The following is a 15,422-nucleotide window of genomic DNA, read 5'->3' as shown; positions in this document are numbered from 1 at the left end:
ATGTTTTTCCATTTTTGCAATATTTTTACCTGCGTTGGATTGAGAAGTAGCTCCTATGATGAGGTCAGCAGATCCATTGTTGCTGCCGCTAGTCTGCAGGGACTGATTGGGGGAGGTGCAGGGGGAAGGGATAACAAAACATTTTCCCCTTTAATATCTCTGGTATAAAGAGATATTAAATTCCTTTAGGTACTTCTCCATGCCTTCATTTCCGTCAAAGATCTGTAACGTTTTAAATTTGACATTTCATGTTATCAAGTGATTTATTACATTTTTAAGTTTTCAATGAATTACAAAAACACTTCAATACTTTCTCCAAAGATATCCAGTTAAGCCCAAAATTATTCATACTCCTGGTGTATTACAAGTTAGTATAATAATTTTACCAGAATGTTTATTCTGCCTGGAAGAAATATTAACGTTGGAGTGGCTCAGTCAAAGCCTGAAAGAGAAACTCTGGAGATTAGGGTAATGGCAAGGAGGCCTTCTAACCTCTAAATCAACCAGGAGTTTGAATCATTTTGGGATTAAATGTCCAGCAGAATAGTTTATGAAGATGAAGCTTTCTGAGACTCTCCCACCAAACAATCCTTCCTCTCCCAGATCATATGAGCTCTTGTGTCGGAGCGGAGAGAGGCATGATGGGAATGGCGGTGGTCATTTGATCGGATGTATGCATCACATTAGCAAGAGCAGAGACACATGACCAGAAGTCAGCAGGGAGGAAAAGATACAGAGGATGATATTCAGACAAATCCTAACGGGATAAAATGTTGGTTCACACAGACGATGTTCTTGTGAAGTGCTGCTATGGTTTTGGGAAAACTATCTTTATAATCCTGAATACAACAAAGAATTACTTGTTGCAGATCTGGTCAGCACTAAACATTCCTGAGAAACACAGTTTGAGTCATTCTGCTAACAGACTTGTTTACAGGCTCAATTGGAGCCATTATGTTGGAGCTACTACTTGGATCATGACATACATTTTCTCAAGTGGTTTCCTGGTTCCTACAGAAACAGCCTGATAGCTGATTCTGCTTCCAGCAGCCCAGCTCAGGGGATCCACACCAGTTTGGCTCCAGTAACCGTGTAGCCGCACCAGTGAGATCAGGCTTTCTCAACAACAGTTGGCCTTCTTCTTTTGTTTATGATTGGCCTCTGAGCTGTCTGTGATTCCTGTGTGCAGCAGAAAAACACATCAGAAAATCTTCAAATTTCACACAAATATCAAATGCAGCAAATCAAGAATTTGTTTTTCAGCAGTTGCATGCTGCGTGAATATTAATGTCAGGTTACTGACAACAAACACAATTAGCTCCTCAGGAAACAGAAAGAATAATGGACATTATTCAATAGACCAACAGTATGACTGTGAAGAAGAAAATTATTTCAAACCTAAAATAATAGATCATTGCCAACCTGATGATTAATGTCTTGAATTCCAATTTCATATATCGTTTATTGTTGTTTTATTTTGAATATTTAAAATATCTTCCACCTTAGAGTTTAAAGTGGAAGATATAAACTTGCATTATAACTAAGTATAATACAAGTTTGCTCTCTCAAAATGTCTGCTCTTTGAGCGTAATGCGACTAAGTTGCATTAAACTTATTTCCCAGACGTCTGAACTGGAAGTGATTCACGCCACTGAACCGCCATCTTGGTAGGCAAACTCAGCGCAAACATAGATGACCCATGACTTCAACACCAACCAAATAAAAGTATTCTGACTCTCTTGACCACTGTGCAAGAGAAATATAAACAAAATTATCAGGATCGAACCATATTGTTTATAGTCATCATAGCAACTCCATAGCAACTGCTATAGCAACGGATACCTACCAAGATGGCTGTCAGCTACAAAGTTTCCAGAAGTGTGACGTCACATGAGAACTTTGTATTAGACCATTATCAATTTGTTACTGAAAATGGTCTCAAAGTAACAATATTATCATTTAGCGCATTAATTACTGGGACAATTCATTGCGGCATGAAGAAAGCCTTAAGTCTGATTGAAAATCTGTATCAAGACGTGAAAATTAACATTCACAGATGTTCTCTGTTTAATCTGACTGAGCTTAAGCTACTTTGCAAAGACAGTAAGTTTAGACAAAAAGAGAGTTCTTCAAAGTACTGACACTGGGAGGAAAAACAGTTTCTGGAGATTTCGATCAATCAATCTTTGAAAACAATGCGTCCTTCTTCTTCTGCTTCACAGTCAGGCATCACTTTCTGTTGGTCTGTCACATAAAATCCCAATAAAAGACATTCAAGCTTGTGGTCGTAAAGTGACCTTTTCCCAGTTAGGACTTCATTTGCACTAAACTAATGATTTAAATAATTTCTTTTAGCTTTGGCATTTTAGCTGCATAAAAAGTCGATTCTTTAAACTATTCATGAGACAACGAACAGACAGCAATGATGAACTCACTGATTATGTCTTTGACGTGTCTCGACCCACTCCTCTCAAGCTCAGCCAAAACATTCGCCTCAAAAGTCAAAGAAGCCACACGAAGGAAAAGATTCCTGACTCCGTCTCCTGAAACGACAAAAAGGAATCAAATGTTTGTGAGCTAAAGAACCGATTCAGGCTTACTGGTCTGATTGGAACCACTTTATTGCCCACCTGACTTTGCAGACACGGCCCAGTACTCTGCTTTGATTTCCTCTGATAGTCTGATAGCTTCCTGTTCTGTCTCAGCCAACTGATCAGGAGACTAACATAGAGAAATAAAACATCAATACTCACATCTTTCAAGACAAATAATCAATCAACTCAGGATTGGCAGAACATTTAGTGTCTTAGTTCACCTCTCTTTTTCAGTTCATGATTCAGAAAAAGTCTTCACAGATTTATTTATTTTAAAGTCTATGAAAATAAATAAATCTGTAAAGGGGACAACATTTACAGATTTACTTCAGAGCATTAAACTTATTTTAAAATTAAATTGAAGTTATAATTTATTTAGGGAAAAAGGTGCTCAAATCAATCTGGCTGTAAGTGAAAAGGAAATCCCCCCTAACATTGCTTTAAACTGTAATTAAGAAGTTTCTACAACTGGAGATGAATCTTTGCAATTCAGACTTTAACTAGACCACTTAAAAGCATTTATTATACAAAACTCCCATGTTTGAACATGATAACCCAGATGTGACGAGATACTCTACTTTTCAAAATTTTTTATAATCTTTCAACATTTTTCTAGGAAATGTGAGATATGTGTTTTCCCCCCTTTTTTTTTTTTTTTGCTTATTCAAAATGTAAACATTTGTCCAACTGTTTATTTTATCTATAACACATATGTAATCTTCCAGACATAGATCTGTTGCATATCAATTTTTTCTTGACTGATCTGTTAGCTAATCACTCGGTTCAGCTCTAATCTGTGTTGCGGTATCTTTAGATAATCTCTGTTGGCAGTATCTCTGTCTCTAGATTCACCCACGCTCAGGTCTTTCTTGGTCCCGACGAGGAACAGTAAAACACTGGACGGATCGTTTTCCTTCATGGCGTCCTCCAGCCACTCTCTGCACACACAAATCCACAATTTTAGATGCAGAAAGAGAAGGAAATATTTTAAAACAATGTGATTCTGCATACCTGGCATGTGCTAATGAGTTCACGCTGCTCAAGTCAAACACCACCATGATGGCTGGAGACACAGTTTGATTAGATACAACTCAGCTCAGTTTAAATCAGGATTATTGCAGCTCTCACCTTGTGCTCCTCTGTAATATGTTGAGGCGATGCACTTGAAGCGCTCCTGACCTGCTGTATCCCACCTGGAAAACGTTAAACACTTTCAAAATAAAAGCACGCACACTGGCAGCTTATTACTGTAAAGTTACACTAAATCAACACATTGAAGGGAACTTATGTCCAACTCAACAGTCTAAATTGTTAGAATCTCATATTTATCTAGTTATAAAATCAAAGGGATTTCTTTGTGATGCATGACCACAGATGTGGATAAATCAGTTGCTATTTCAGGACTTACAGCTGCAAACTGAAGGGAACGCCAAGCACCTCGAAGCGCTCCATCTCAAAGTCCACCCCGATGGTTGCTTTGTAGTTCCTGTCGAACCCTCCTCTGCAGAACCTGAAGTAGAAACCAGCAAAACTCAGAACTTTGCAAATAAAAGCATTAAAAACATTTAAGAATCGAAAACAAGCGCTGTGTTTTTCTGTATCAACACATAGGCTAATAATTTTTGATTAATTAATGACTTAGAGCACACAGTAAAGAGTAAAACAACAGTGATTAAACTATCCAGAACTGATTAAGTTGTAAACGTTATGAGATTAAAGTCTCTCATTTCAGAAAAATGCTTATTACAGAGAACTTGTTTTAATTTCTGTAACATAAGTTTTAAAAATTTCTTAAAATTTACCATGTTTGAGGAAAAGCTTTCAGAAATTCACTTTTCACATATTTTCATTGGGATTTTATGTGACAGCCCAACACAAAGTGGTCCATCATCTGGACAGTTTTCTTCTTTTGTTTGGCCTTAATGGGGTTTTCATTCACTCTGTTTTCTCTTCATGAAGTTTGGTGCAAGAAACCTTTAGATTGACGTAATTAATCCTGCTTAGTGCTTTTAAATCTAAACTAAAGGTTCTTGAGGCCGGATCTTTGACATACATTTGTGTTGGCCAGGACTCTATTGAAAAAGAGGTTGTTTTTTTCTAATTTATTTATCATTTATTAAATAAATAAAAAGTTCTCTGACAGTTAAGTGGAAGGAAGATTTTCTGATTTTTTTCTGAAAATAAAAATCTGAAAGGTATGCATAATAATAATAATAATAATAATAATAATAATAATAATAATAATAATAATAATAATAATAATAATAATAACAATAATAATGCACCTCATACAGCTTAGATGTTAAAAACATAAAATCTCAATATAATTCCTTGAAGTTTGTGGTGATAATTTGAGATAAACGTATGGATGCCAAATAATTATTGTAATGGACTCTGTGGGATTATAAAGTAGTTTGTTCTGTAGCTGTGTAAACTTTGCCTCACCTGCTGATTAAACAGGTTTTCCCAACAGAAACGTCTCCCACAACGATGACTTTGGCGATATTAAAGCTGAAAGCAGAAAACCAGACATGTCAGAAAATACATTTAACTTTGTAAACTTTTGGATTTTTATGTAAAAATTTGAACTGTAGAAAATGGAAAAGTTTGTCAAATCCAAAATATTTGCAATTCAATATTAATGAGTCCGGAATGAATTTGTGAAATTGTATTTCATGCAAATCGTTAGAGGGATTTCTTAACACAAATTCTTTAGTTAATAGGACTCTGAAAAACGATGCAACTGGTTTAAAGGTGTAGATATTTCAAAGGACTGGCGTTAAATGTGTAATTAAGTCATAAATGTCTTAATTTCAAAAAATGAAAACAAGCGTCTGCAATAACAACAATTCAAACAATTCATAAAAATTGTTGGACATTCGTCACATTTTGCTGATGTGTTTCTACGTTTATGTAGGAACATTTCAGAACTGTGTGGGTGTTAACAGGAACCATGCACATGGTTTGGTTTTACAGTATAATGGAAAATTACTCTAGAAGTTGATTTCACACAATCATCTAATATAATGCTGTATCGGTGTCTTCTTTTGTATGAGGCAATTATTTTTTGTCTCCTTTTTCCTAAAAAAACTTCAGCCCTTTCTTTTTTTCAGAATAATGTTGTCAGACATGGTTGTCTTCGTCTATCAGCTGATCTCTGAGACGTACTTTAGCGTGACTCCACGGCCCAAACCAGAGCTAATTCATTTATCTTCAACACATATCTCAGTGCAGAGACTGTGAAAACAGATCTTACCTCACGCCATCCGTCTTCTGAACCTGGCATGCAGCTCTCACCTGTGGGTGGAAGCCGTCTTTGGTGTGCAGAGCTGCATTTGGACTAAAACACTAAAAACATATTAAACGGAAGAAAACCTTAGATTAAATGAAAATAGTTTTTTTCTGGCTGAAGATTAAGAGAAATGCTGATTCAATCTACACCCAAAGATTTCAGATTTGTGCTCAGATCAGGACTCAAGGCATCCTTCAACACATTGAAGGTTGCGGTTGTAATGCGGTGAAATGTCAAACTACTAGTTGCAAAATGATTGATAAATACAGAAAACTTATAATTACCTTTATCTATTCTGATAAAACTTCAGATTGTGTTTTTGCAGAAACGTGCAGGAAGCACATTCCTAGATTTGAGTTATCCCTCAGAACTAAGGGATTTTTGAATAATTCTTGTTTTCATGGAATATTATTTGTGTTTACCAACCTTTGGGAGGTGAGTGATGATTCGGTCCTTCTTCACAGGAGGCAACATGCTGCCAGAGTTATTTTAAAACCTAGAGAATCACTGCCACATAAAGTCATATTTTAGTGCAGGTAACAGTGGCAGTTTGTTTAGACTCATTTCAGAAACCAAGCAAGAGCCACAGTTAAGGTCTTCACAGTCTGCCTGAAATACACAATTAAAATGTTCAATAATTTGAATTTGAATGGGATGGTGCATATTATTGAATTTAAAATGTTTTTGAAATCTTACATTAATTTTAATAAACGGGCAGAATACATTTCAAATAAAAATGCCTGAAGCAGATTCTGTTGATCTGATTCTGAATGTTGTTCTAAAATATCAGGTTTTGGAACCAGACAAGAAGTCTATGAAGAGTCAGTTTGTTTTCAAATATTTTGACACATATACTGTATTATTCAATCAGAAAACATGATAAATCTGTTAAAAGATTGAATATAAATGTGCTAAAATACTATTGAATCACAAAGGATTCAGCCTTCTTGGGTTCATACCTGCTATTATCTGAACTGAATCCCATTAACCTGAAATGAAGTTCAGTTCAGTCTAATGTTCTTCATATTTTCTCTAAATCAATAGATCTATTAAATCAACAGAGAGGATCAAAATCAGCTCACTGATCATGGGAAGCATCAGAAATCCACAGAAAGGCAGTCACTAACAACATGAGAAAACATGGAACATTAATGAAACCGGACATTTCTCTGAATGGAAACTGGGAAGCTGCCAGGAGCCTGACTGAAGAATCTGCAGGAATTTCTGAAATATATTGTTTTTTTGTGTGTTTAAGTTTTTCACAAAGAAACCATAAAAGGATGTGTTAGATTTCTAAAAACCTTCCAGAAGACGATGACATTCTCTAAATGGAGCTTTAGGCCTCATTTTCTAAAAAAGTAATGCATTCGACACAAAAACACAATGTTCTTTCCAAAATATGTTAACGTTGTACAATTTATGAAGTTTGGTGAACAGCCAGTTTTGACCCAAAACTATCTGATAAAGTTCAAGAAGCCTTTCTGATCAAAATCAACAAAAGATTGGATTCATGAGCAAAATGTTTTTCATGGCTTAACCAGGGTGCAGAACTAAGTCCCATGGATAATCCATGTGGTTGTGGATTATCCATGATAGATTTGGACAATTTTTTCAAGGTGTTCCAACTACTTTATACTACTTTAATGATGTGCAGACTGAGTTAGCCAGGTTATAGCAATTTTTATGCTTATAGAAACATAAAAACCTACATTCTTGCTACAAAGTAATTGCTACAAGAGTGTTTTTTTCCCTTTCAAATAAACAAGTAAAGAAATAATGGCAATTTTATCCATTGTACATGCAAGGAAATTCAGCAAATTCAACACAATCAAAGCTTTCCAACTGTTTCATTGGATCACCAGATTGGACAGCAAAAATTAAAATCTCTACAGAACAAACCAAAAGGATTTTGGATTGAAATGCCATCCTTAAACACAAAAAGAAAAAAAAAATACTTTACCTGAAGTAGATTAAAAGGTGGTATTGCAAATGTGATATAACTCCAGAGATATATAGTAAAACAAAGCGCTCATAATGAAGACGTCAGTCTCCAAAGACAACATTCCACACAGACAAACTGGTCATATAAAGACTGAACAGCAGCTAACGCTATTGGAGAGAAAGATGTGTAAACAGCACCCCCTAGTGGCTCTTTACTTAACGCACATTACGAAAGTTACTCACAGTGTTTATTTTGTTCATATTTTTTTCTTGTACTATTCACAATTAAAGTGCCTTTAGGAAGCAAAATGTAGCGAGATAAAGTGTCTAAGAAGGGATGAAAATCTGAAATTTGAACAGCAGCTTTGCAAAATTATTTTAAAATTTATATTTTTTACTAACTTTATCAGATAAAGTTTGTATCTGAAATTGAGGTTATCTGTTTACTTTCTTTCATAAAATGTGAGCGTTTTAAAATAAAGAAAATAATCTCTGGATTTTAAGGATGCGGTTGACGTCATCTTACCGCGACTGTCGAGGTTTATAAAGCGCACCAACCTCCTGGTCTTTCCTTTCTGCTTCTGCTCTCTCTGGTTGAACGTCGTCAGACTAGAGAAGTCTTTACTATTACAAGGTAGAACATTTTTCTAAATAAAATTCAAGATGCTGTAAAACCGTTGCGTGTCGCTTTAATAGCAGGGTTATTGGATAAACGTCGTGTCTTTTGTTAGCTGCTGCAAAATGTAGTTTAATGGGCCTCGGAGAGCCACGTGGTGGACGACGTTAGCACCAGATTTACTGAAATGACTTAAGATTAAATTCTTGAATTGCCCAAGTTTCCTACTCTAAATGAATGTTAATTCTCAGTTTGATTGCATCTTTTATGCTTTATGCTGCAAGTTATTAAAAGCTTTCTCTTCTTTTTAGGGACCATGCCGCTAACTAGCTCAACAACCCCGTCATGTCTGGACCCAACTTCCTTTCTGAAAGGTAAATTAATACAAAATGCTTTCAGCTGTTTCAGTTAAACTTTGTCAGTGATGAAAACTGTGAATAGGAAGTGCCGTCTGATGCGACAACTGACGATGTTTCTGTCACTGTTCTGAGCTTCAAAGCCCACATGGGTTTAGATTGAGCTGTTAACTAAATCCGTTCAATAAATGTACATTTTCCTTTACCAGATTTTATACTTCCTGGAAGCTGAAGAGGACAGTTGGGATGAAGGTACGTTCTTCTTTTGTAGCTTTAATTGATGTAAATCTCGTTGCTTTCGTTATGATGAAACTTGAACTAATACAGCTGGAATTACCGGCAGATTGTTCAGTGTTGATCACTTAGTTTCTGAGCGTTAATTAGCAGTAACTTATTTTATGGAATCAAATTGACTAATTGATTGAGAATAGCTAATTTAACTTTTCATTTCCATATTTTCTTTAAAGGTGCCAACATGGTGGCAAGTTAACTGAAATCTGGTTTCCCTCCAAAAAACATGGAGCCTCTCATTTGAAGTGGATCTTGGTAAGTTTTAACACGTTTATAGCTGTTATTCATCAGATTAAATTTCCCTTTCTATCATCAGATGGGTTAAAACATGCTGCATCTTAGTTTAATAGAATTAAATGGAGTAGAAATGGGCCTTGGTTGGTCAGAGCCCTGCTACTGAGCATCTTTTGATCAGTGATGAAAACCTGGAATAGGAAGTGCCGTCAGATGCGACAACTGACGATTTTTCTGATCCAGCTTTCTGAGTCATTTAAAATTTATCAGAATTTTCTTAGGAATATTTCTGCTCTAACTCTTTTTCTGTCCTGCAGATGATGCTGCCTCCTGAACACACGGATCAGAATGGAAGGTAGTCATTGTGTGTAAAATGCGTTTTACTTTGCTGGATTGTTGTGATGAAAGCTAAACTGAGAAATGCTGGAATTACCGGCAGATTGTACAGTGGTGACCCTTGGTTTTCTGAACATCTTGAGTCGCAGCGTCAAATCTTCTTTTGAGTTTTTAGGGAGACTTAACTTTTTTTATTCTTCTTTCCCTATGTAAGGATCGGACATTGAGGCTATTGCACTTTGTCCACGTCTTTGTGGTAAGAGATGTACATTTAATTCAATCACATGAAAGTGTCATGGTCAGATTACCAGTGAGAAACTGAAAAATGTCTTGGTCTTTATACAGTAGGTTTCTCCTTCCAGGAATATTGAGTTTTTGCATCATAAGTATTAAAAAGGCTAAAAACCACTTCCTGTTTTGGTGCATCTGCTGTGGGATTCCTGCCTATCTGAAATCTAATCTGATTTTCTTTTTCTCAGGTGATGGAACAAGTGAAGTTTGGAGAAAAATACCTGACTACTCCTTTTGACATCAGCAAAACCTGATTCTACCGTCTGTCATTTGAATCATTGCTAATGCTAATTGACAGTATTTCTAATCCTTCTGCCTGTGTTTGGCAGACTGTCAGGAACATCTTGAATGCTAATATTTTTAGGTAATGAAATATGTACTTCTTGATATAGGTTGCTCTTGTTTAAGTCTGTACAGTCTGGATAAAATGCTGCATAATGAATAAATGTAGAAGGTGTTGCATATTAAAGATTCAACTGACTTGTCATTGTGGTCTGTTCATAAATCCTTACCTTTTAGAAAGTGTTAATTAGCATCTTTCCACTGAAGCTGTGATTAAATTACCACCATTAACTGATGCATACTTTGGATATAAAACATTTTTCAAGCCTGTAAAAACAAAAAATCCTTAAATAACTTTTGGAGTAGTTTCCAGTGCAAATATCACAGCACATTTGAAATAAGAGTAACTTAAAAGTAACCAGCAAAAGTCTTGTTTTAAGTAAATTTAATATTGGTTGGTGTAAAAACTTAAGACATGGAAAAAAATCTGCCAATGGACAAAGTACTTTTCCATCAATATTAAGGAATTCACTTAAAACGTTATTTTGATAAGATGCCTTAAAGTTTTTCTTCTTTCAAGTGCTAAAATTACTTGGTAAGATTTTTTGCAGTGCAATAATTGCAGAGAACTCCACTGAGTTTCTGTATCACTTTTTTTCACACGTGAACCTCAAAACACAAAAATAATTCAGGCAGCAGGAGAAGGTTGGACCAGAAATTTAATGAACTCATCACCCACTGAAGAGATAAAAAGAACAAACTGAAACTTACTAAAGTATCCATCCAACTGCTTCAGCATCCTGGTAAAATATCTTAAACTTCTCTCATAGCTAATGGTGACCGTTCTTATCCAAGGAGAATAAAACAAAACTGTTGTAAAAAGCACTACACGTTTACTGGATTTTACCCAATGATTTTTTTACTGACCTGAGTTTATTTCAACCTGTAAACTCTTCAACAATGTGAAGGGGATTTTTTTCCTTTTTGGAGGGATATTTACTCATTTCTACAGTATTTTGGGAAGTTAAATAAAATGTGATTAGATTGTGCTGAAATCTGCAGACTAGATGGTTCAAAAACACGAGTGGTGAGTTTTACTGAAGTTTCTTTTTCAATGTTTTTTTTTTTTTGTGAAAACTCCACTACAACCTTATTCTAATCTTACGAACTCAGATGAAAGTCAAGTGAAACGCAGAGATGATCTTGAGTTATGTGTGGTGTCAGTCCTCCTCCTTCTCGATGTAGGTCTTATTTGCAGAGCGGGCCATCTGTCGGGCCATGTAGCGATCTCGTGCTGAAGTCACAGTCTGTTCGGTGCTACGCTTTGCAAACTTGTTTGCCTTTTCCTCTGCTTCCTCACCCTCTTTTTCCTGTTTATCATCTTTTTGCGTTGAGCCCTGCCTGACTGATTCCACATCATCAGCATCTTCCTCATTCGCTCCTGCATTTTCCCTCTCTGGCTCTTTCTTCCTCTCCTTGTCTTCCTCCTCTTTATCTCTCCGTTTGTCTTCTTCTGAATTCCTCCTTTTATCCTTTTCGCCATTTTTCTCCCGCTCCCTCTCTCTCGGACTTCTCTCCCTCTTCCCGTGCCTTTCTTTAGGACTTCTTTCCCTCTTTCCATGCCTTTCTTCTCTCTCTGAATCCCTTCTGCCTCTGCTTCTGTCATCATCTCTACCTCTGTCTCTGTCTCTGTCCCTATCCTTCCGTTTGTCCCGGTCACTTCTTCTGTCTCCATGTCTGTCGTCCCTTTCCCTCCCATGGTGTCTGTCTCTGTCTCTGTCTCTCCCTCTGTCTCTGTGGCTCTTCTTGTGTCTGTCTCTGTCCCTCTCTGGTCCCTTCTCCTCTCCACTCCCAGATGAAGGTGACCTCTGCCTGTACTGACGATTTGAGTGAGCTGAGGCTCCACCTGGTTTATTAAATCCAGTCTTTGGCTTTTGGTCCTCCTCAGAGTCGCTGCCTGAGCTGGGGATGTTCTCCTGGGCTGGAGGGGATGGAGCAAGCGAGGTCCTCTCAGCTTCTTTTGAGGATTCTGAAGGTTGATTTCTGTGGATTGAAAAATACATTAAGAGAGATTAAGATTACCAGAAGCTTTAAAAATAATAGCGTTTTAATTTAACTTAAGCTAACTTGTTAGCTGAGCGATCTGGGATCTCCTCCTCTCCAACAGTCTGATTCAGCAGGTGCCGATAGAAGCCGCTCAGATCTTTCTGCTTTCTCACGTCCAGAGCAGCTAAATGGGAAAAAAACGAAACAAAACAAATATATATAAATTATATAATCTCTTATACAAATATGAAACACTGCTGTACAAACTCTTGACACACAACACTCGGGTGTTTTGTGTCATGCTAATCTTATATTCCAGGGAAACAGGAGGTGACAGAGCATCGATATCGGCCTTTCTAGACACTATGATGACATTTAAAAAGCATTAGAGTATAAATGAATTAATTTTATTTACGTGGGGCACCAATAAAAAGATTTTATTTAAAAAAAAAAAAGAAAAAACAGAATAAATGTTTGGGTTGTGCAACTGCATTAAATGATTACATCAATTTAAGGCATTTAAATAACTCTTTAAAAAATATATATCTTTTTACCTTTGGTTCTATTAAGTATAGGGGCTACTGTACTTTGCTGGAACTACACTAAGACACAAACTGTGTTTCATTTACACTCAGAACAATGTGATATAAGTGCAGTGTGAATGCAGATGGAAAGCATTAGTCCAACCTTCTATCTCTGCCTGTCTTCTCTCTCTCTCCTCTTCCTCCTTCTGCTCCTCCAGTTTCTTCTTGTAGGCCGAGGTTACGTAGGCCTCTTTATCAGCAAACTTCTCCCCCTCCGCCTCCCTTTCCTTCTGAATCTTCCGCTCATCTCTCCGCTCTTGTTCTTTCTTTCGCTCCTCCACCGCTTTCATTAATTGGTGGATATATTTAGGCTGTAACAAGACAAAATGATTTGCTCTTAAGGCTTGTGGTTTGTTTTTTATTCAGCCACACTGAAATGAGAGAACCATTATAATCAGAGCAGCTACGTGCATCCCGAACAAATCTGCAGACAGCCTTTAGTATAAGAGAAATTACCCTTTTGTCAGCTCCTGTCAGGACTTTCTTGCTGCTCTCGAGTTTCTGCTTTTGCATGTCATCGTAGACCGCATCGTAGTCGTAAACGGTGCTGTCCTGCTCCAGGGCCTTCTGCATCTCCAAACGAGTCTTTGAACAAAAAAAAGGGAAGAAAGAAAAATGGACAGGCTCCAGAAAAATAGCAAATCGCAGAGAAATGACACTTAACAAAACTAACAAATATTTTATTTCTCCCACCTGTTTCATCATCTTCTTCTTTTTAGCCTCTTTCTGTAGAGTCTCTCCAACTGACGTCTGTAGAATGAAACATAACATTTGGTGTTTGGTAGAAATGAATCAAGTTTTCCCCAACATTGGCTACCGACACATAGTAAGCTCAAAAGTTTACCCACTTCGTCATCTGAGTCATCTCCAAAAACTGAAGGTTTTGGCAGAATTGGGTTTTTTGAGCCTCCTTTCTTCTGGGGCAAGATAAGCCCATACCTGAAGGACAACAACAGCGTTTATTAAACTCTGTCTGGCGGTATGTGTTTACACTAAGTGTTAATTATGAAACAACAACTGGTATTAAGAAAAGACAACGATCTTAGATGTTGTAAACAGCATACTTATTGTAAACACTGCTTTCTTCATGAAGAACTTAAAGATTATAGTTAGGAGAAACAGAATGGTGGGCTGAGTAATAGTCTACGTCTTTGTGAGTTTTAAACAGAAGAACTTTGCAGTTCAGTTTTGCAGCCATGAGGCATTGTTCACTAAAAACGTGAAGATATAATCCAAAAACAATGTGCATGTTTGTGTGTTAAAATTAAGGAATTGGGATAAATTGACACCAGGGGAATTAATATAAACGAACTACAAATGCACACAAACAGCCCTAGCTCTTTCCAACAGTCAGTTGTATTAGAAGACATTTCCGTTCATTAGTTCAAACTATAAGCAATTTGCAAAACAACTAACGAAATATTCAAGCACACACTGGCGAACATCATGCTAAACGCAAACGTATCAAAGATTTATGGCAAAATTTCATCGCTTCAGAGTATAAAAGGGATGCTAGTAGATGCCAAGATTGACTAACGTTCTCTGATAACATTCACGAGTTGGGTTAAAGTTACATTTTAACCAGTTTAAAAAGAAATACACTTTTATAAAAACTGAAGTTAAAAAAGTCATAATAAACGAAAGCTACCTCTCTGGTGTAGGTTAGCATAACGTTAATTGTTTTCAAACGGTAATACAAATCTGCCATTTTTAATAATTTAGTGAGTCCAATATTAACATTATAAAGCTAATAATGTCAGATACAACACCAAACTGTTTTATTCTAAACCAGAAAACATTCACTCATAGCTTTAGCCTTGTTAGCTTGTTTGTAACTTACTGTTTTGTAGGGAGCGCCATCTTTGCCCTGCTGACTGCGATCGTGCACAGCAGATTCGACACACAAATATCACAAAAGTATTTCACTGTACAAACTAATAAACGCCATAAAGCATATATTTTAAAGTATGAACACAACCACTTCAAACACGAGGTGTATTTAAGTAGTATATTTCTCCAATTAAAATAGATGAAAATAGATTTCGGAGTAGTTTGAAATTAGAAAATTCCAACAGAAATGTCCGTTGGTCATTTATTTATGATTTTTCTTTCTTTTGGCTTAATGTTTTAAAAATATTTATACGTCAGATAAATCTCAGTATTGTACAGCGTTTTAACAACTTAGTTGAGGTGTTACACCTGCTTCTGCCAATAGAGAGCGTTATTGCACCAAAGTAATAATATGTTAATTTAAACAATATAATGATGTTTAGAGCCGATCATAATAGTATCGCTGTCTAAGTATGACAATTTCTTTGCATTAAAAAGATTTGTTCGGCATGTGAGACTTCAAGGTGTTTTTTTGAGGCTTTTTGTTGCTTATTGTGAGGACACAATAGAGGACACTCCTCTAAGCCGATACATTTTATCTCATTCAAGGTAAAAGGTACTTAAGTTCATATTCAATCAACTATCTAATGTGTTCAAATGATGCATGTTTGTCAGATTAAAAGAACATTTTGAAAATAACATTTGAGTTGATATTTAGCAAATATTTCA

The 15,422-nt window shown here is 36.3% G+C and overlaps 2 protein-coding genes, 1 long non-coding RNA gene and 4 other non-coding genes across 7 annotated transcripts; 5 read left to right on the top strand and 2 right to left on the bottom strand.

Moving 5' to 3' along the window:
* Positions 1-320: 320 nt before the first annotated feature.
* On the bottom strand, positions 321-7,948 carry rab34b (RAB34, member RAS oncogene family b). Its single transcript, XM_044140432.1, has 11 exons — positions 7,847-7,948; positions 6,313-6,393; positions 5,851-5,942; positions 5,040-5,105; positions 4,003-4,104; positions 3,723-3,787; positions 3,606-3,657; positions 3,451-3,532; positions 2,631-2,721; positions 2,436-2,543; positions 321-1,179 (listed from the first exon to the last, which is right to left on the bottom strand). The coding sequence occupies exons 2-11, from the start codon at positions 6,358-6,360 to the stop codon at positions 1,121-1,123; spliced, it is 765 nt and encodes a 254-aa protein (XP_043996367.1). The 5' UTR covers positions 6,361-6,393; positions 7,847-7,948; the 3' UTR covers positions 321-1,120.
* Positions 7,949-8,376: 428 nt separating this feature from the next.
* LOC122844716 lies at positions 8,377-10,436 on the top strand. The gene is made up of 7 exons (XR_006372926.1): positions 8,377-8,461; positions 8,755-8,817; positions 9,009-9,051; positions 9,267-9,345; positions 9,642-9,679; positions 9,875-9,916; positions 10,140-10,436. It is a non-coding gene; the product is annotated as an uncharacterized LOC122844716 (long non-coding RNA).
* Positions 8,861-8,935, top strand: LOC122845491. The gene has a single exon (XR_006373068.1). It is a non-coding gene; the product is annotated as a small nucleolar RNA SNORD49 (small nucleolar RNA).
* On the top strand, positions 9,101-9,174 carry LOC122845495. The gene has a single exon (XR_006373072.1). It is a non-coding gene; the product is annotated as a small nucleolar RNA SNORD65 (small nucleolar RNA).
* LOC122845490 lies at positions 9,501-9,577 on the top strand. Its single transcript, XR_006373067.1, has one exon. It is a non-coding gene; the product is annotated as a small nucleolar RNA SNORD49 (small nucleolar RNA).
* On the top strand, positions 9,721-9,795 carry LOC122845494. Its single transcript, XR_006373071.1, has one exon. It is a non-coding gene; the product is annotated as a small nucleolar RNA SNORD65 (small nucleolar RNA).
* A 498-nt stretch (positions 10,437-10,934) lies between the features above and the next one.
* nsrp1 (nuclear speckle splicing regulatory protein 1) lies at positions 10,935-14,910 on the bottom strand. The gene is made up of 7 exons (XM_044140431.1): positions 14,704-14,910; positions 13,712-13,802; positions 13,557-13,613; positions 13,320-13,448; positions 12,967-13,174; positions 12,361-12,463; positions 10,935-12,276 (listed from the first exon to the last, which is right to left on the bottom strand). Exons 1-7 carry the CDS (start codon positions 14,721-14,723, stop codon positions 11,454-11,456), a joined length of 1,431 nt encoding a protein of 476 aa, XP_043996366.1. The 5' UTR covers positions 14,724-14,910; the 3' UTR covers positions 10,935-11,453.
* Positions 14,911-15,422: the final 512 nt, after the last annotated feature.

This window comes from Gambusia affinis, linkage group LG15 (genome assembly GCF_019740435.1).
Source record: "Gambusia affinis linkage group LG15, SWU_Gaff_1.0, whole genome shotgun sequence".
Classification (NCBI taxonomy): Eukaryota; Metazoa; Chordata; class Actinopteri; order Cyprinodontiformes; family Poeciliidae; genus Gambusia; species Gambusia affinis.
Note: the sequence above shows the minus strand (reverse complement) of the source record. Positions and strands in the feature narration are given on the sequence as shown.